The sequence below is a fragment of the Pteronotus mesoamericanus genome, unplaced genomic scaffold (genome assembly GCF_021234165.1).
Source record: "Pteronotus mesoamericanus isolate MK-2021 breed Mesoamerican mustached bat unplaced genomic scaffold, CSHL_Meso_final scaffold_1186, whole genome shotgun sequence".
NCBI lineage: Eukaryota > Metazoa > Chordata > Mammalia > Chiroptera > Mormoopidae > Pteronotus > Pteronotus mesoamericanus.
Window position 1 is genome coordinate 15055252 of NW_026555302.1, and position 13416 is coordinate 15068667.

At 66.8% G+C, this 13416-nt stretch overlaps 1 protein-coding gene across 2 annotated transcripts in view; it reads right to left on the reverse strand.

The window, feature by feature from the left end:
* The window catches only part of PBX1 (PBX homeobox 1), a 198220-nt gene that overhangs the window by 27349 nt on the left and 157455 nt on the right, over positions 1-13416 (reverse strand). For both annotated transcript variants that reach the window (XM_054587832.1, XM_054587831.1), the window contains exons 3-4: positions 8517-8761; positions 3560-3750 (exon numbers count right to left, since the gene is read on the reverse strand). In XM_054587832.1, coding sequence (XP_054443807.1) covers positions 3560-3750; positions 8517-8761 — 436 coding nt within the window. The remainder of the gene's footprint in view (positions 1-3559; positions 3751-8516; positions 8762-13416) is intronic.

Below are 13416 nucleotides of genomic sequence, written 5' to 3' on the forward strand. Positions count from 1 at the left end.
CCGCGGGGACCCGAGTGGGACGCACAGGCACCGCGGAGCTGGGCTGCACCTGGCCCTGCGCCCGCCCGACCGCGGCGCGCGCGGGCGCTTCGCACAAAGCGCCTCCCAGACCAGCTCCCTTCCTTCCGTCACCCACGTTACACAGCGGCATCGCCGCAGACACGGCCGCTGCTCCGGCCGAGTCCTCTGCCCGTCCCGGCCAACAGCCGCGCTCCCAGCAGGCACCAGCAGCCGGGCCACCGCTCACGCCTGCTGTCTCGTCGTCATCGGAGGGAGCGGCCAGGCCCGCCCCGCCTGTCAGGTGCGCCCCGTCCCTCGCGTGCGGCGTGTGCGTGGCGTCTGGCCGGCGGGCTCCGCGCAGCGACAGGGCAGCCGTCGCCTGCACTGGTGTCGAGCAGCTGCTGAACCTGGAGGGCTTGGACTTTTCTTTCTACTTACTTCACTGATTAAAACTTAAAAGCAAACACCACCCACGAGCGCGTGCAGCTCTGGACCGAGGCGCTGCCGAGACAGAGCCCGGGCGGCCCCGGGGGGGCAGCCCCCCACGGCCTGGGTCGCCCCGCGGGGGCACAGCAGGTCCCAACCTCCCGCCTTCGTCTGGCCCACGACCCACCGATGCCCACGCCCAAACGAGGACGCGTCCCCTGAGCGCTGAGGGGCGGAGGGGAGGGTCTCCGCTGCGGCGTGCGGGGCACGGGCGGTCCCCGAACTCGCTCCCCTCCAGCTCAGCTCGTCTCCAGGCGGGGCGCGCCCCCCCAGCCCTGGACCCGAGGGCCCACGGCCGCCTGGCACCAGCGGCTCCCACGGCCGCGGCCGCTGCCGGCCGGGTGCGCACAGCGACGGCTGCCCTTGCTCCGGCAGGGCCGGAGGGCGAGCTGCACTTTGTTCAGATGCCACGCCGGGCCTCTCTCCTCTCGGCCACGTTTATTCCTGGGGATAAAATGACCCCCATTGTACAGACGCAGCAGCCAAGTCTTCGGACGCCGCGTGCCCTGAGTCACAAAGGGGTCGCGGCCGTGGCCAGAACCTGAACCCGAGCAGCGCAAGCGGGGAATTCATGCCACAAGTCACTGCCCTCCCCGCTCAGCCGGCGCTGAGGGCTCCTGCCTCCTCCCAGGACACGTGCAGCGAGGCCACGGGCACGGGTCAGGGCCTCCGGGGTCCAGCCTGCGCCCCGTCCCCCCGGGGCCCACACGTGCTTCCACCACGTCACCCGCCACAGCACAGGTGCCCCCCCGCCCCGCCCAGGGACACACCCGGCTGCCGGACTGCGTGTGCGTGGTCTTCCGCAGCACGCGACCCCCTCGCTCGGCCAGCGTCGCGCTCCTCTGAGACTCAGGGCGGCCCAGCCTGCACCACGCGTGCGGTTTGCGTGGCGTTCCACGAGGCCCTGACCCGAGGGCCGGTGCACAGCCCGGTGGCTACCACAGCGCCCGGCCGAGAGCGAGAACCCCGCTGGGCGTAACGGGCCTCACCACAGCCTGTGCGAGCAAACGCCCCGGCGGCCCTCCTCTCCGCCCGCCCGCCCGCCGAGTCATCCCGTGCGCCCCCTCGGCCAGGGCGAGGTGCGTGCGGGCTCTTCCAGCAAGATGTTACTAAAAAAAGTCAAACTGTTGCCAGACAATCACTGAGAGGGTTGAAACCAAGAAAAACGTGTTTACGAAGTTCGGATTTCGAGCACTAGCTCATTGCGCCTCCTTGCTTGGCACCCTGCCCACGAACCACTGTACCTTCTGCCCCAGAAAAAATAAAGAGAAAGAACAGGAAGCTGAATCTGCGGCCCTGAGAGCAGACTCACGCGGGGCTGCAGCGCCAGGCGCGGCCCACGGCAAGCGGACGCGTGTGGAACGAACAAACGAACGAACGGAGCCTTCAGGTTGCAATTTCCCGGCCCGGCCAGGGCAGTGGGGGGCAGAGGGTGTGTGGGGGGCTCCGCCGAAGCCTGTAAGCAACCACCCCCCCACCCCCACCTCACAGCCACCTCTGGGGACAGCGGGGCTGTGATCAGGACAGGCTGCCATTCCTCGGAGCGGCAATCGGGGTCTGAGTCCACGGACACGGAGGTTCAGGCTAAAGCTTGAAACAGCAAGACCCTCCGCTGGCTGCGCTGGGGGCGCCTGCGCAGAGGCAGCCGCCAGGAGCTGGGACCGCGGTCCCGCCGTCCTGCCGTCACGGGGGCCTGCGATGTGCCCGCACTGGGGGCCCGGGGGCCGGCGGGAGGCCCCGAGCAGCAGGAACGGCGCGGCGACAGCTGTGCTGCTCCGGCTGCTAAAGCTGGGGTCACGCGGGCGATAGCAGAGGACTGACACAGCAGCGCCGCCCAGCCACGCAGCGATGCAGCGTCTACACAGCTGGTGTCAGAACAAGCCCGCCCGTGGCCAGGCCACGCGCCCTGGCAGCCGCCTGTCTCTGAGGGAGCCTTCGCCTGGCTGAGCAGCGCGTGCCCGGAAGCCCCCCGCGGCCCGGGCAGCGGCACCGCTTCCCGCCCCGCGAGCAGCAGGTCGGGCAGGCACTTGCGCTCAGCTCAGACCACCGCTGCCGGCGGGGGACGGCGTTTGGGGTCCCACTCTTTCGCCGACACCAAACAGGCGCTCGGGGTACGCGCTGAGGACAGCGGCAGCGGGTGAGCCTGGCTCAGACAGGGACTCCGAGGCGGTGACCAAAGCAGGGAAGGGGCCTCTCTCGAAGGGACTGTCCTCCTGGCGCCAGCGGGACGGTCGCGGGGAAGGCCGGCGGGTGCGAGGGGAACGAGCTGAGTCTGGCCGCGAACCGGGCGCAGCGGAGCTGCGAGCGGCAGCAAGAACAGACCACGGCACAGGGCTCTGCGCCGCCCGCCTCCCGTCTCCGTTCTTGGGAAGAACTCAGTCTGCGCCCGACTTTCCTCTTTTTCAGTATCTGCCCACGTAAACACCAACCCTGGCACTTCAACGAGGGGCGCTGCCAGCGGGTGGCAGAGCGGTGGTGGCACAGGGAGGGACCAAGACAGAGGCCACCAGTCACTGGCCCGTTGCACCGTGTGGAACAGCCACTTCAAGGAGCCAGGCTGGCAGCCAGCGGGGAGCGGGCGGGAGGCAAGGGGCCCGGGGTCCTGTCTGGGGGGCTGCGCCTCCCCCGTTCACCGCTGCGTCCGGCCGGGAAAAGCGGCCTTTGGTTTAGTTTCTCTCGGAAATTCTAAGTGGCCCAGAGACACGCCGCTGTCTGGCTTTCTCAAGGCCGGGGGCAGGTCTGCCCCGGCGCCCCCAGGCCTGCGCCACCCCCTCTCCGTGCTCTGCGGCTGCCTGGGCCCGGCCCCCGGCCCCTGCACGGGGCCTGGTAAGGGCCCTGGCTCTCAGCTCGCCGCCGCCGCCGCGTGCTCGTGGGATGCGTGGGCCCCACGGAGGAGGCCCCAGTGGCAGGAAAGCGGAAATCCCGCCTCTGCTGCCATCGCAGCCACATCGCCCTTGCTGCGGGACACACCGCGCCCCCCGCCCCGGCCCCCTGCCTCCCTCGGCCGCACCAGTGACAGCTGTGGGGCCCAGCCCCTCGCGTGCCCCCAGGGGACAGGCTGCGGGCGACTCACCGCGCGTCCAGGAACCGGGAGCGCAGGATCATGACGGCCTCGCACGTGCTCTGCTTGAGCTGCATCTGGATGGAGCTGAACTTGCGGTGGATGATGCTCACCATGCGCTCGATCTCCTTCGGGGAGATGGGCCTGGTCCGGCTCTGCTCGCGCAGCAGGTTCATCACGTGGGTGGTGAACTCGTTGCAGGCCTGGGGGAGGACAGAACATGCAGGTGAGGGCCCGCCCGCGGGAGGCCGGGGCCAGCGGAGGCGTCTGTCAAGCTGGAGGCCAGATGAGGTGACGGCGCAGAGACCCTTCCAGTCCCCGGGCCGCTAACTTCTGGCCATATGTCGGTTCTGAGGGAAGAAATTCTTAATCCTCTTCTTTCACGACTTCACTGTTGTAAAGTAGCAGAGCCTACATTCAGAACGACACACAGGTCGCTGCCCTTCACCCGACGCCCACGGTGCGGAGCGTTTGGGGTCCACGGGACACAGGCGTCCCGCCTGGTCCTTCAGCCCCGACGCCGGAGAGGACGACCGTCAACCCGCCGACTCCCGCTGCTCTTCCGCAAGCCCCTCTGTGCGGACCGTCGGGAGCTGCGCGGGCACTCGCGCGGGCACTCGTCCCGCAGGCCCCACGGACACAGCACCGGCAGGGCTCACCCCGCAGGCGGGCGCCTGGCTGGCGGTGGCCACCGCCCAGCCCCTGGTTCACAGCCGGGGGACGGGGGCCCAGCGGGGCGGGGGGCCCTTCCCAAAGCCGCACGGCGCCCGGCCGCCCCAGGCAGGGCCCGAGCCTCCCTGCCCCTCGCTCGCCCCGCCTGCCCTTTCTCGCAGGTCCTGCCCCCACCACCTGCCGCCTGGTGTCCCGAGCTCAGCAGCCCGCAGGGCACCTGTGCACAGGTGTGCTCGCAGCCACGTCGCCCAAGCGCGTTCGGTTTGCAGCGGGAAAGGCCAGGGGCTGTTCTGACACACTGAGGACTAAGGACTCAGAGGATCCCCCTGGGTCTCGACAGACGCGTGTTTGCGGACGACAACGTGGCATCACCCACTCTGCGGACGACCGGTGATGGCGGCCCCTTTGCGGTCTGTTCTGAGGGGTCCCTTGAGGACGGCTGGCCAAAGACACACAGAGCCGCGCGGCCGGCCGGGTCTGCACCGGGGACTGGGGACTGCCTGGCCCGCCTCCGTGCGGACGCGGGCGAGTCCTCTCATGCTCGGCGCCTCGCTCCGTTCGTCTGAGAGGGCGTGATCGCTCCCGGCCCTCGCGAGCCTGGCCGTCACCGCACGGCCGAGCTGTGCGCTGCGGATGCAGCGCACCCGCCACAGGAACCCCGCAGACGGGGCTGCCTCTGCGGCTCGCTTAGCTGGGGGCCTTCGAAAGCCACCTAACACCTACGTCCTCTTATTCCTTCTCCATGACATGACCACGTTCCTGTGCATGCGTCTGGCCATATAAATGTGGGTCACGATCTCCTCAAACTCCTGGGCCCTTAGGAACCCGACGTGTTGCCATAGACTGGGTCAGCCTCCCCAGGCCTCAGTTTCCTTCCTGGTAAAGATAAGGGGTCAATAGGCACCTTCCTTCCCCTCCGCAGGCACATGCTGAAGACAGACCCCCAGACAGCAGGGTCCGCGTGGCACTCCGCCCCCGCTCAGAGGTTACTATGGAAACCCAAGCTCTGCATCCAGCGCCCTCTCTCTGAGCCTCTCCCACACCCAGCTGGGCAGCGCGCACTCAGCAGCCTCCTGCAGCCTCCTCGCCTCGCGGGGCCCGACGGGGTGCACGGCCCAGCTTCCTGCTGTGGAGCCGCCGTGCGCGGCGGACAATAACGCGCTTCGTTGCTGAGAAGAAAAGCACTTGCACTCCGATGTTAGTCCAGGGCCCCACCCGCTCGGCCGTCCGCAGACAGCGGAGGCCCTCGCCCACTGCGGAGCGGACACGTGGCCGACGCCACCCCGTTCCGGCCTGCGCCAGACGGACAGGACATCGCGACCCCGGGCTCTGCAGGCCCCCGCTGCCCGCGCCTCCCCCTCCACCCCGGGCCGGCCCTGGCGGCCGGGCTGCCTCCCTAGCACTGTGGATACTGGGTGACGGTTGTTCATCGACAGAACCCTCATGGGTCGGCGGGTTCTGGGACGGAGGGGACTGCGGGGACGTCACGAAGACAGTCAGTCCCTCCCTCCGAGGCCAGCACGGCCGCGGCCCCCAGGAGCCGAGCGGCAGCACCCGTCTCAGCTGCCAGTGCAAGGCCACTTCTGGGAGCAGCAAGCCAAGGACAGGCCCTCTGGGAAAGTCCCACTCTAGGTCCTGGAGTCTGAGATCGCACCCTGTTCTCTGCTCATCCGTGTCCCCGCCCCCCAGCCCCCCACCGGCCTGCGACACCAGTCTCCTCAAGGGCAGAGCCAGGACCGCGGGGCCTGAGCAGCCCGGGCCAGACCCAGCCCCCAGCGTGCTGGCAGCGTCGCAGGCAAGACCCGGGGAACCTGCCAGGCCCCAGCAGCCGCGTCCTTCAGGACGGGGGCCTCGGCTGCCGGGAGCGTCTCCAGGTCTGCAAAAGGCTGCACGTTCGAACCCGGGCAGGGCACACGCCAGAGGCGGATTCATGGCCCCTGCCCCGCCTCTCTCTCTCTCTAATGATCAATAAACATACTCTCAGACGGAGATTAACAAACAAACAAACAAACAAACAAACAGCACTTAGACCGACAGGCAGGCTTCCACCGGGCGGTTTCGTTTCTCAGACTCCCCAGTCCTCAGCGACCAGGACGACCTGCCGCCGAGGCGGCTGCCCAGCCCGCGGATGCACGGAACCGCTCCCTCCCGCTCCCTCTGCCGCGAGCTCCAGCAGCCCCCGTTCTCGAAGAGCCTGGGGGCGGGGAGAGGGGCTGATTCAGGCAGGTTTTCTGTTTTGGGAGGGGTCAGAGGGGTGAGTGCTCATCACCGCGAAGCTCCCTCAGCGCCTGGTCCCCTACCCCGGGCACACTGAGGAAGAGACGAGACACAGGAGAGCAACACAGGCAACCGCGACGGCCCGTGCGGTCGCTTCGCCCCGGTGCGCGCACGCGGAGAGGCGGGCCCCTTCACAGAGGCGCCCTGCTGCTCGCAGACGCTGCCGCGAGCCACGGCCACCGAACACGGGGCGGCCGGCCCTCTCAGACAGACCGGCTGGGGGGCTGGCGGCCCGGTGCCCCCGCAACCCGCTCTTCGCTGCGGGCACAGGGTGACAAGCACTGGTAAGCGACCAGCACCCCGCGGGGGCAGAGCCGTGCGCAGGGGGGGTTCCCCAGGAGGCGCCCACGGGCCGGGCGACGACGCCCCAGCCGTTCCCGGGTCACACCCGCGGCCGACCCCACCGCTTGGGCTGCGTGCTCTGCGATGGCGGAGTTTTCCCGACGTCCCCAGGCCCCGCGCTTCACGCCCTTGCGCAGGCGCGCGTCCCGGAGAAGTCCCTGAAGGGGGCCTTCCACCCCGGCCACCCGCCACGCCCACGGACTCTCTCGGCTTCGGCGTCGCCCCAGGAGGCATCGGGCTGGGTGCGCGACCCTGTGCCCTTGGCTCGTCGCCGAACTTTGGCCTCGTTTCCTCGCCCGTCTCGAATGGAGAGACGGTAGCACCCGTCCTCGGCACCCACCAGAGTCATCTTGAGGAACGAACGGGGTTACGTGGGCATAAGTGTTGCCCTTGTTCTGGATGAGGACAGAGGAGGGACCGCGGGTTCAACAGGAGCGCAGTCCGCTCTTCTACGCTGCCACCGGCGCTAAGAACACGTCCCACCCCACGTCCGCGCTCCCTGAGCCCCGGTGTTAGGCCTGAGTTACCTGGATGTCAGGCCTGGACAGGGAGTTATGCCAGAAGCAGGCTTGGTGGTGAGGGAAGAGGAGGCCATGAGGCCACCTGGGGACCCTTGTCGGACGTGTCCCCACGTGTCTCTCCAAGTCACCCCACGGGGCAGGCACACTCTGGGCCCCAACGTGACGGTCCAGGCGGGGGGCCCTCTTGCGTCAGTGGCTCTCAAGGCAGCAGCTCCAGGCTCTGGCGCAAGGGACGAGCGCCGACACTGGCCAGCCCACCTGTTCCAGACGCTTCCCTCCTTCCCCGTGAGCCCAGCGCCCCCAGCGGCCGGGTTTCACCCTGCGGGGCCTCTGCCCCACGGCAGTTATTTATCTCACGAGAGAAGGGCCCTTGAAGAAATCCATCTCAAAGGGAGAGAGGGGCATAATAATGAAACACTCACTTTAAACTTTAAAAGGCCTATTTCTATTTTAAAATCTGAACTGCCTGTAGGTTTGCCTTTGCCTTCTACCTAGACAGTCATAGGATGCAGGGGGGTCCTACACCTTCCGCTCTTCCCCGCTCTGTTGTGACTCAGGAAAGAACGGAAGCCAGGCCCCGACGAGCCAGCGCAGGAAGCTGCCTGCAGGACACCGGCACCAGGCTCGCTTGTCGAGGAAGTGACGGCCGCTGGCATCAGGGGCTCCTGTGTGCAGCCGCCGTGCGGCCGGCCGAGGAAGCTGTCTGCTACGGGAGCGCGCGTGGGGACGCGAGTGTGCATGCAGGGGCGGGGCGGGGCGGTCACGGTCCAGAGACGCTCCACTCCACCTACAGCGCCTCACGCTGACACCCTGCCACACCATTTCAGGCCTTTCTTGCCCTGTCCTCCACTTCGTTTTTGATGGCCCTGTAACATCTTTGACTCCAAACCGACAGCTCGGTGCCACAAGCCACGAGCTTCTGGGCCAGCGTGCATGAACGCCGGCCCCCACGGGCCATCGGCTGAGGGTCAGGGTTGGCACCCGAGTCTGCCTGACCCCAGGGGTCCCCGGAGGCCGGGCCTGCCCCTACTGCACAGCACGCATCACGTGAAGGAAGGGCGTTTCGCGTGTCCGACTCTCAGTGGACCAAGTCCGGGCGAACGTTGGCCCGGGCGGAGTTCTGTGTCCCCTCCGCCCCCGGACCCCGCAGAGCCTACCTGCTCGTACTTCTCCAGCTCCGTGTGGTAGATCTGTCGGATCTGGGACAGTTTGGCTCTGTAGTCCGAATGCTCCACTGAGTTGTCGGAGCCGGCCCCCCCGGAAGCCGCTGCGGCCGCGGCCGCGGCCGCCGAGCCCCCACCCTTCTCGGGGCCGGCCACGCCCTCGGCCAGCAGCATGTTGTCCAGGCGCATCAGCTGGGGGTCGGTGGGCTCCTCTTCCTGGGCGCCCCGGATGCTCAGAACTGCAGGAAGACAGAGAGGAGAAATTTAAACGGACACACCCGCGGCACGGGGCTCCGAATGCCCTGCAGTGCGGCTCTGTGGGCCCACGCACGGCTGGGAAAGAGCGGGCGTTGGGCGGGGGGCGGCGCCCCCCCGGGCCGCGGACTCGGGGGGCGGGGGCCGAGGCTCCTCCTGGGGAGATCCAAAAGGAGTTTGGAGGGCAGCTGCACGGCCCCACGAGCGTGCTCAACGCCGCTGAGCTGGACGCTTGGAAACAGTTAAAACGGTGACCTTTACATCGTGTAAACTTTACCGCAGTAAAAGACATTTCGAGACTACGCACATTTCATAATAACTACATACTTTTCACTTTCATCCGCACGCTGCTAGGTTGTAACGGGAGTTTGAACAGCATTTCCTCCTTCAATTCCAGTTTCAGAGGTTTGTGAGTCTGCGCTGCTGTTAGGCTCCGACTCGGTGGATCCGATCGGCCTAAGCTTGCACTCCACAGCGGACGGAGGCGGGACCGCGGTGCGTCGGCACCGAAGCCTCAGGCCCCCGTGCTGCGCCAGCGGCTGTGTGGGGGAGCCTAAGGCAGCGGCGTCTGTCCTGGGGGCTGGGCCTCTGCCCCGCCGGCCACAAGGCCGGGCCTGGGAACACGCTGTGTCGGACTCGCAGGAGCCAGGGGCTCCCATCGCAGACACGGACGCCTTTTCCCAAAGGACAGCGGCCACGGGGGTACAGAGCCTGGGCCGGAGGGGTCGGGTGATTAGGGAGTCAGCAGGGACCGCGCGGTCCCTTCACGGTGCCGCAGAGCCTGCCACAAAACAAACCGTTCGTCCACACCCAGCAAGGCCGTCAGCCGCCGCTGAGAACCACTGAAGGACATTCCAGGTGGGGTAGTGACCGGGGACAGAGGGGCAGGAGTCCCGAGTTTGGTCCCTGTGACCCAGCAGGTGCGACACTGGACCAATGGGGAACAAGAGGCGGCTCGGGGCGGGGGGGCGGGGGGGGATGTCTGGTGAGCCCACGGGGCTGTCACAGCCGTGACAGGCGCGCAGTGGGAGGGCACGCGCAGGAGTCCGGGGCGCCCCGTCGCGGCAACTCCAGCAGCGCCCACGGGCCCCTGGCTTCTCCCAGGCTGAGGAGAACCACGAGAAGAGCGGTTCACAAGGAAACCCCAAGTCCTCCAGCGTCGCACGCACGAGATGCGGACGTCAAGTGCAAGGCCGGCAGCCGTCGGAGCGGAGGGTGGAAGGGGATGAGGGCGGCCTGGCGCAGAGAGAGGGGCGGGGCGCGCGGGGCGCCCCTGCACGCACACCGGCCCTTCCCCCGCCGCCCCCGAACCCGAGCGCCCCGCACACGGGCGGCGGGCGGCGGCAGCGGATCGCCGGGCGTATTCCGTGGGCTTTCGCCCGAGGGCAGCACCCCCTGCCTTGGAGGCTCAGGAGGTCACAGGAAGAGCCACACGTCCCTGGGGCTGATCTCTGACCAATGAAGTCCGAGCGTGTCATTCTGCCCTTTGAACTGACGCTCACCCCCACTGTCCCTGGGAAAGCACGTCGCCGCCCACAAAGCCTTCGCTAAGAAAGTCACTGAATGCTGTGCAGGCCCCCGGCAAAGGTCGAAGGTCGGAGGTCATAGGTCGAAAGTGAGCCCAGGAGCCAGGACCTCCCCCACCGCCTTCCTGGCCTCAGTGCAGTGGATTCCCCTGGGGGCGGGGGCACGAGTGTGCAGGGTGGTGGCTGTTTCTCTAGTGGGTTTTGTTTAGCGAACTTTAATTGTTTTATCAACAAAAATATTTACGACTCATTAAAAGGAAAGAACCGCCTCTGAATCACTCTTAATGGTTCCTTCCGTGTGGCCATAAAACACCGGGGCCAGGGCGAAACCCACCCCCACCCCCACCATCGGCTCTCCTGAGGCCCGTCCAGCGCGCCCCGAGGCTGCGATGGCTCCCGCAGTCGGTGCCGGAGGTGGGGCCGCCCCGGCGGGTGGGCCTGCTGGTTTCTCACAGCCGCATGCTCGGGGCCCACACGAACCACCTCAGGGCAATCGCTGTTCTTGACGAGGGCGGCCGACAGAGCAGCGGCATCTCCACGGTGCGGGCGTGTGCCCCCCCGGCGCTGCCTGCCCGCCACCTGCGGGGGGCGGGGGTGTGTCACGGACCCTCCCCAGCACCTGCGCCCCCTTCTCCTGCCTCGCTGACCCCACCGGCTCCCCCTGCTACCAGATACAATCAGTCATGGCAGCGGGGAGCCAGGCAGGAGCGGCACCCGGGGGCCGAGGGGCTGGCCCCAGCGCCTGCAGGGACAGGGAGGTGGCCAGGGTGTGCTCCCAGCCCTGTTCCCGGGGGCCGAACCCACCTGAGGGTACCTGCCCCTCCCGCCCTCCTGGCGGCATCCCCTCCCCCCACCCACTCCCTCTTGTAAACAATCGGCAGGAAGCACAGCTACACCCACAAACTCCACACACCGACCCGGTCCCTGTTTTTCTTGATCTGGACATTGAAATGGTTTTAAATAAAACGAGGAAGGAACAGGACCCGGGCAGGAAGCCCCGCCCGCCGCGAGCTTTCAGGGCGTCACAGGGAGCAGAGCGAGGGCACCCCGGCCACGCAGGGCCCGGTTAGTTTGGGGGGGAATAAAGACAATGAAAGTGTTAGCATTTCACTTAGATTTTATCACTTCATGAGTCCTATAAAAATACTTTTAAAACAGAAATTAGGACCCACTCAACTGTAATGTAATTGGTTTCTAAATGTGGGCTAGAAACTGGTGTGATAAAAATACAAGGCCCCACACCACCAACGGTGGACGCTCAGGTACAAATTTTCAGAGGAAAACCAGTACCTACAGGAACGGGAAGACGAGAGGAAGGAAGCCTTGGTCTCCACCGCTGCACGGCAGGTGCTGGCGGCCCGGGGCGGGGGGGCCCGCGGGGCCGTCCGCGCCCACGTCTGTGCCCACAGCCAGCCTGCGGTGGGCTCTGACACGGACCTGGTCAGCCACTTGCTGGGAAACATCCCGCCGACGTTAAACGCGTGTGTGAGAGGGGCGCTGTGTCTACGCGGAACGGATGCCGCCTATTCACAGCGTGACGCCGGCACTTGGCGGGCAGGAGACCAGTGACTATTTAAAAGGTCCTTTTTACCTCCGGGCACCGTGCAGACTCAGTGGGCCCTCGTCTGGGCCCCTGGGTGCGAATGCTCAGCCCCCGAGGTCCAATTCCAGCCGGCGCAGCCGCCGCCCAATCCAGGGCCCAGCACACGTGTCTAGGGCTCCGGCGCCCTGCTGGGTGGCCCGCGCCAGCACACACGGGGCTCTGCCAGTCTGGGCTGCGCGGTCCGGCCCCGGCCCCCCGAGCATGCGGCCCTGTCCCCAGCGGCAGGCCTCGCCCTTTGGGCGTAATTGTCAACGGGGACGTTTCCTTCCCACAGATGTCCCCCCACGTTAGAGACCAGTCAGGGCAGGCAGGTGGTTTCCATAGAAACGGTCGCCTGCCCTTTAAACAGCATCTGAGGTGACATCAGATAAGGGGACCGTCACAGCTTGAATCCCCACTGTCCTTGCTTTGTCCTCGCACAAGGAGAAAACACGCCAGATGCAAAGGCACACTTAGGCCCCGGCAGGCAGGCGTGTGTCGGCGGTTCATCGGCCTGAACGCAACGGGAAGGACCTGGGGCAGCCCCAGGCAGGCCCAGGGGGGCGGGCGCAGCAGCTCCCAGCAGCGCCCACTAGAGGGCACTGTCCACTCGCCGAGGACAGGTGGGCTGGGAGGCCTGCAGCTTCGCCCCGGGGGCAGCTGCCTGGCCTGGATTCAGAGCCACAGGTTGCGGGGAGGCCAGACCTACAGAGAGGGTTGTCTTCAGGTGGGAACAGCAGTGCGGGGACCCAGACCCGGGCCAGGTGACAGACAGATGACAGGGACAGACAGACAGCAGACAGCTGTTCGGGGAAGGGTGAGAGGCAGCCTCCCCTCCCGCCTGGCTCTCTGCTTGATGTGGAGGCACAAGGCTTACCCTCCCCGCGGGGTGTCCTGCTGCCCACGAGCCAGGCTTCCCAACCCAGGGCCCGGGGTGGGGCGCCGAGGGTGGAGGTCTCGGGCCTCTCCCCAGGGCTGCTCTGCCCCCCTCCCCCGTTCTCCCACCCCTGTGGCGGGCAGAACTCTGGACAGAGTCCGGGATGGAGATATGCTGTCCTTGCATTTTTACGAGAAGAGCAAAGTGCTGGCCTCCTAAGATATCAGTTATTCCTCTTATTTGTCCATGAAGTACTTGCACACGCTGAGCTGAATCACCTTATAAAAGGTGAAGGAATTTTCCAAAGTCACGAGCGGACAACTGAGGATACAGAGGTGAGGTGACCAGGCAGAGCCCAGGTTAGAATCGAGGTCTGGACACGCCACCTGGGCTGCACACGACTGGAAGGTTCTCCCTGGTCACGAAGGGCAGCTCAGAGGGTGCACGGCCGACTCTGGGAGTAGGAACGCGTGCGCACAGTCACACAGACGCGCAGACACACAGACGCGCAGACACGCGCGCAGACACACAGACATGAACACAGATGCGCACACGCAGATGCACACACAGACGCTCGTGCACACAGATGCACGTTACTGGGGCTCGGCCGGCGCGGAGAAGGCAGCCAGAAACGAGGCGGGGAGGGAAGAAGTG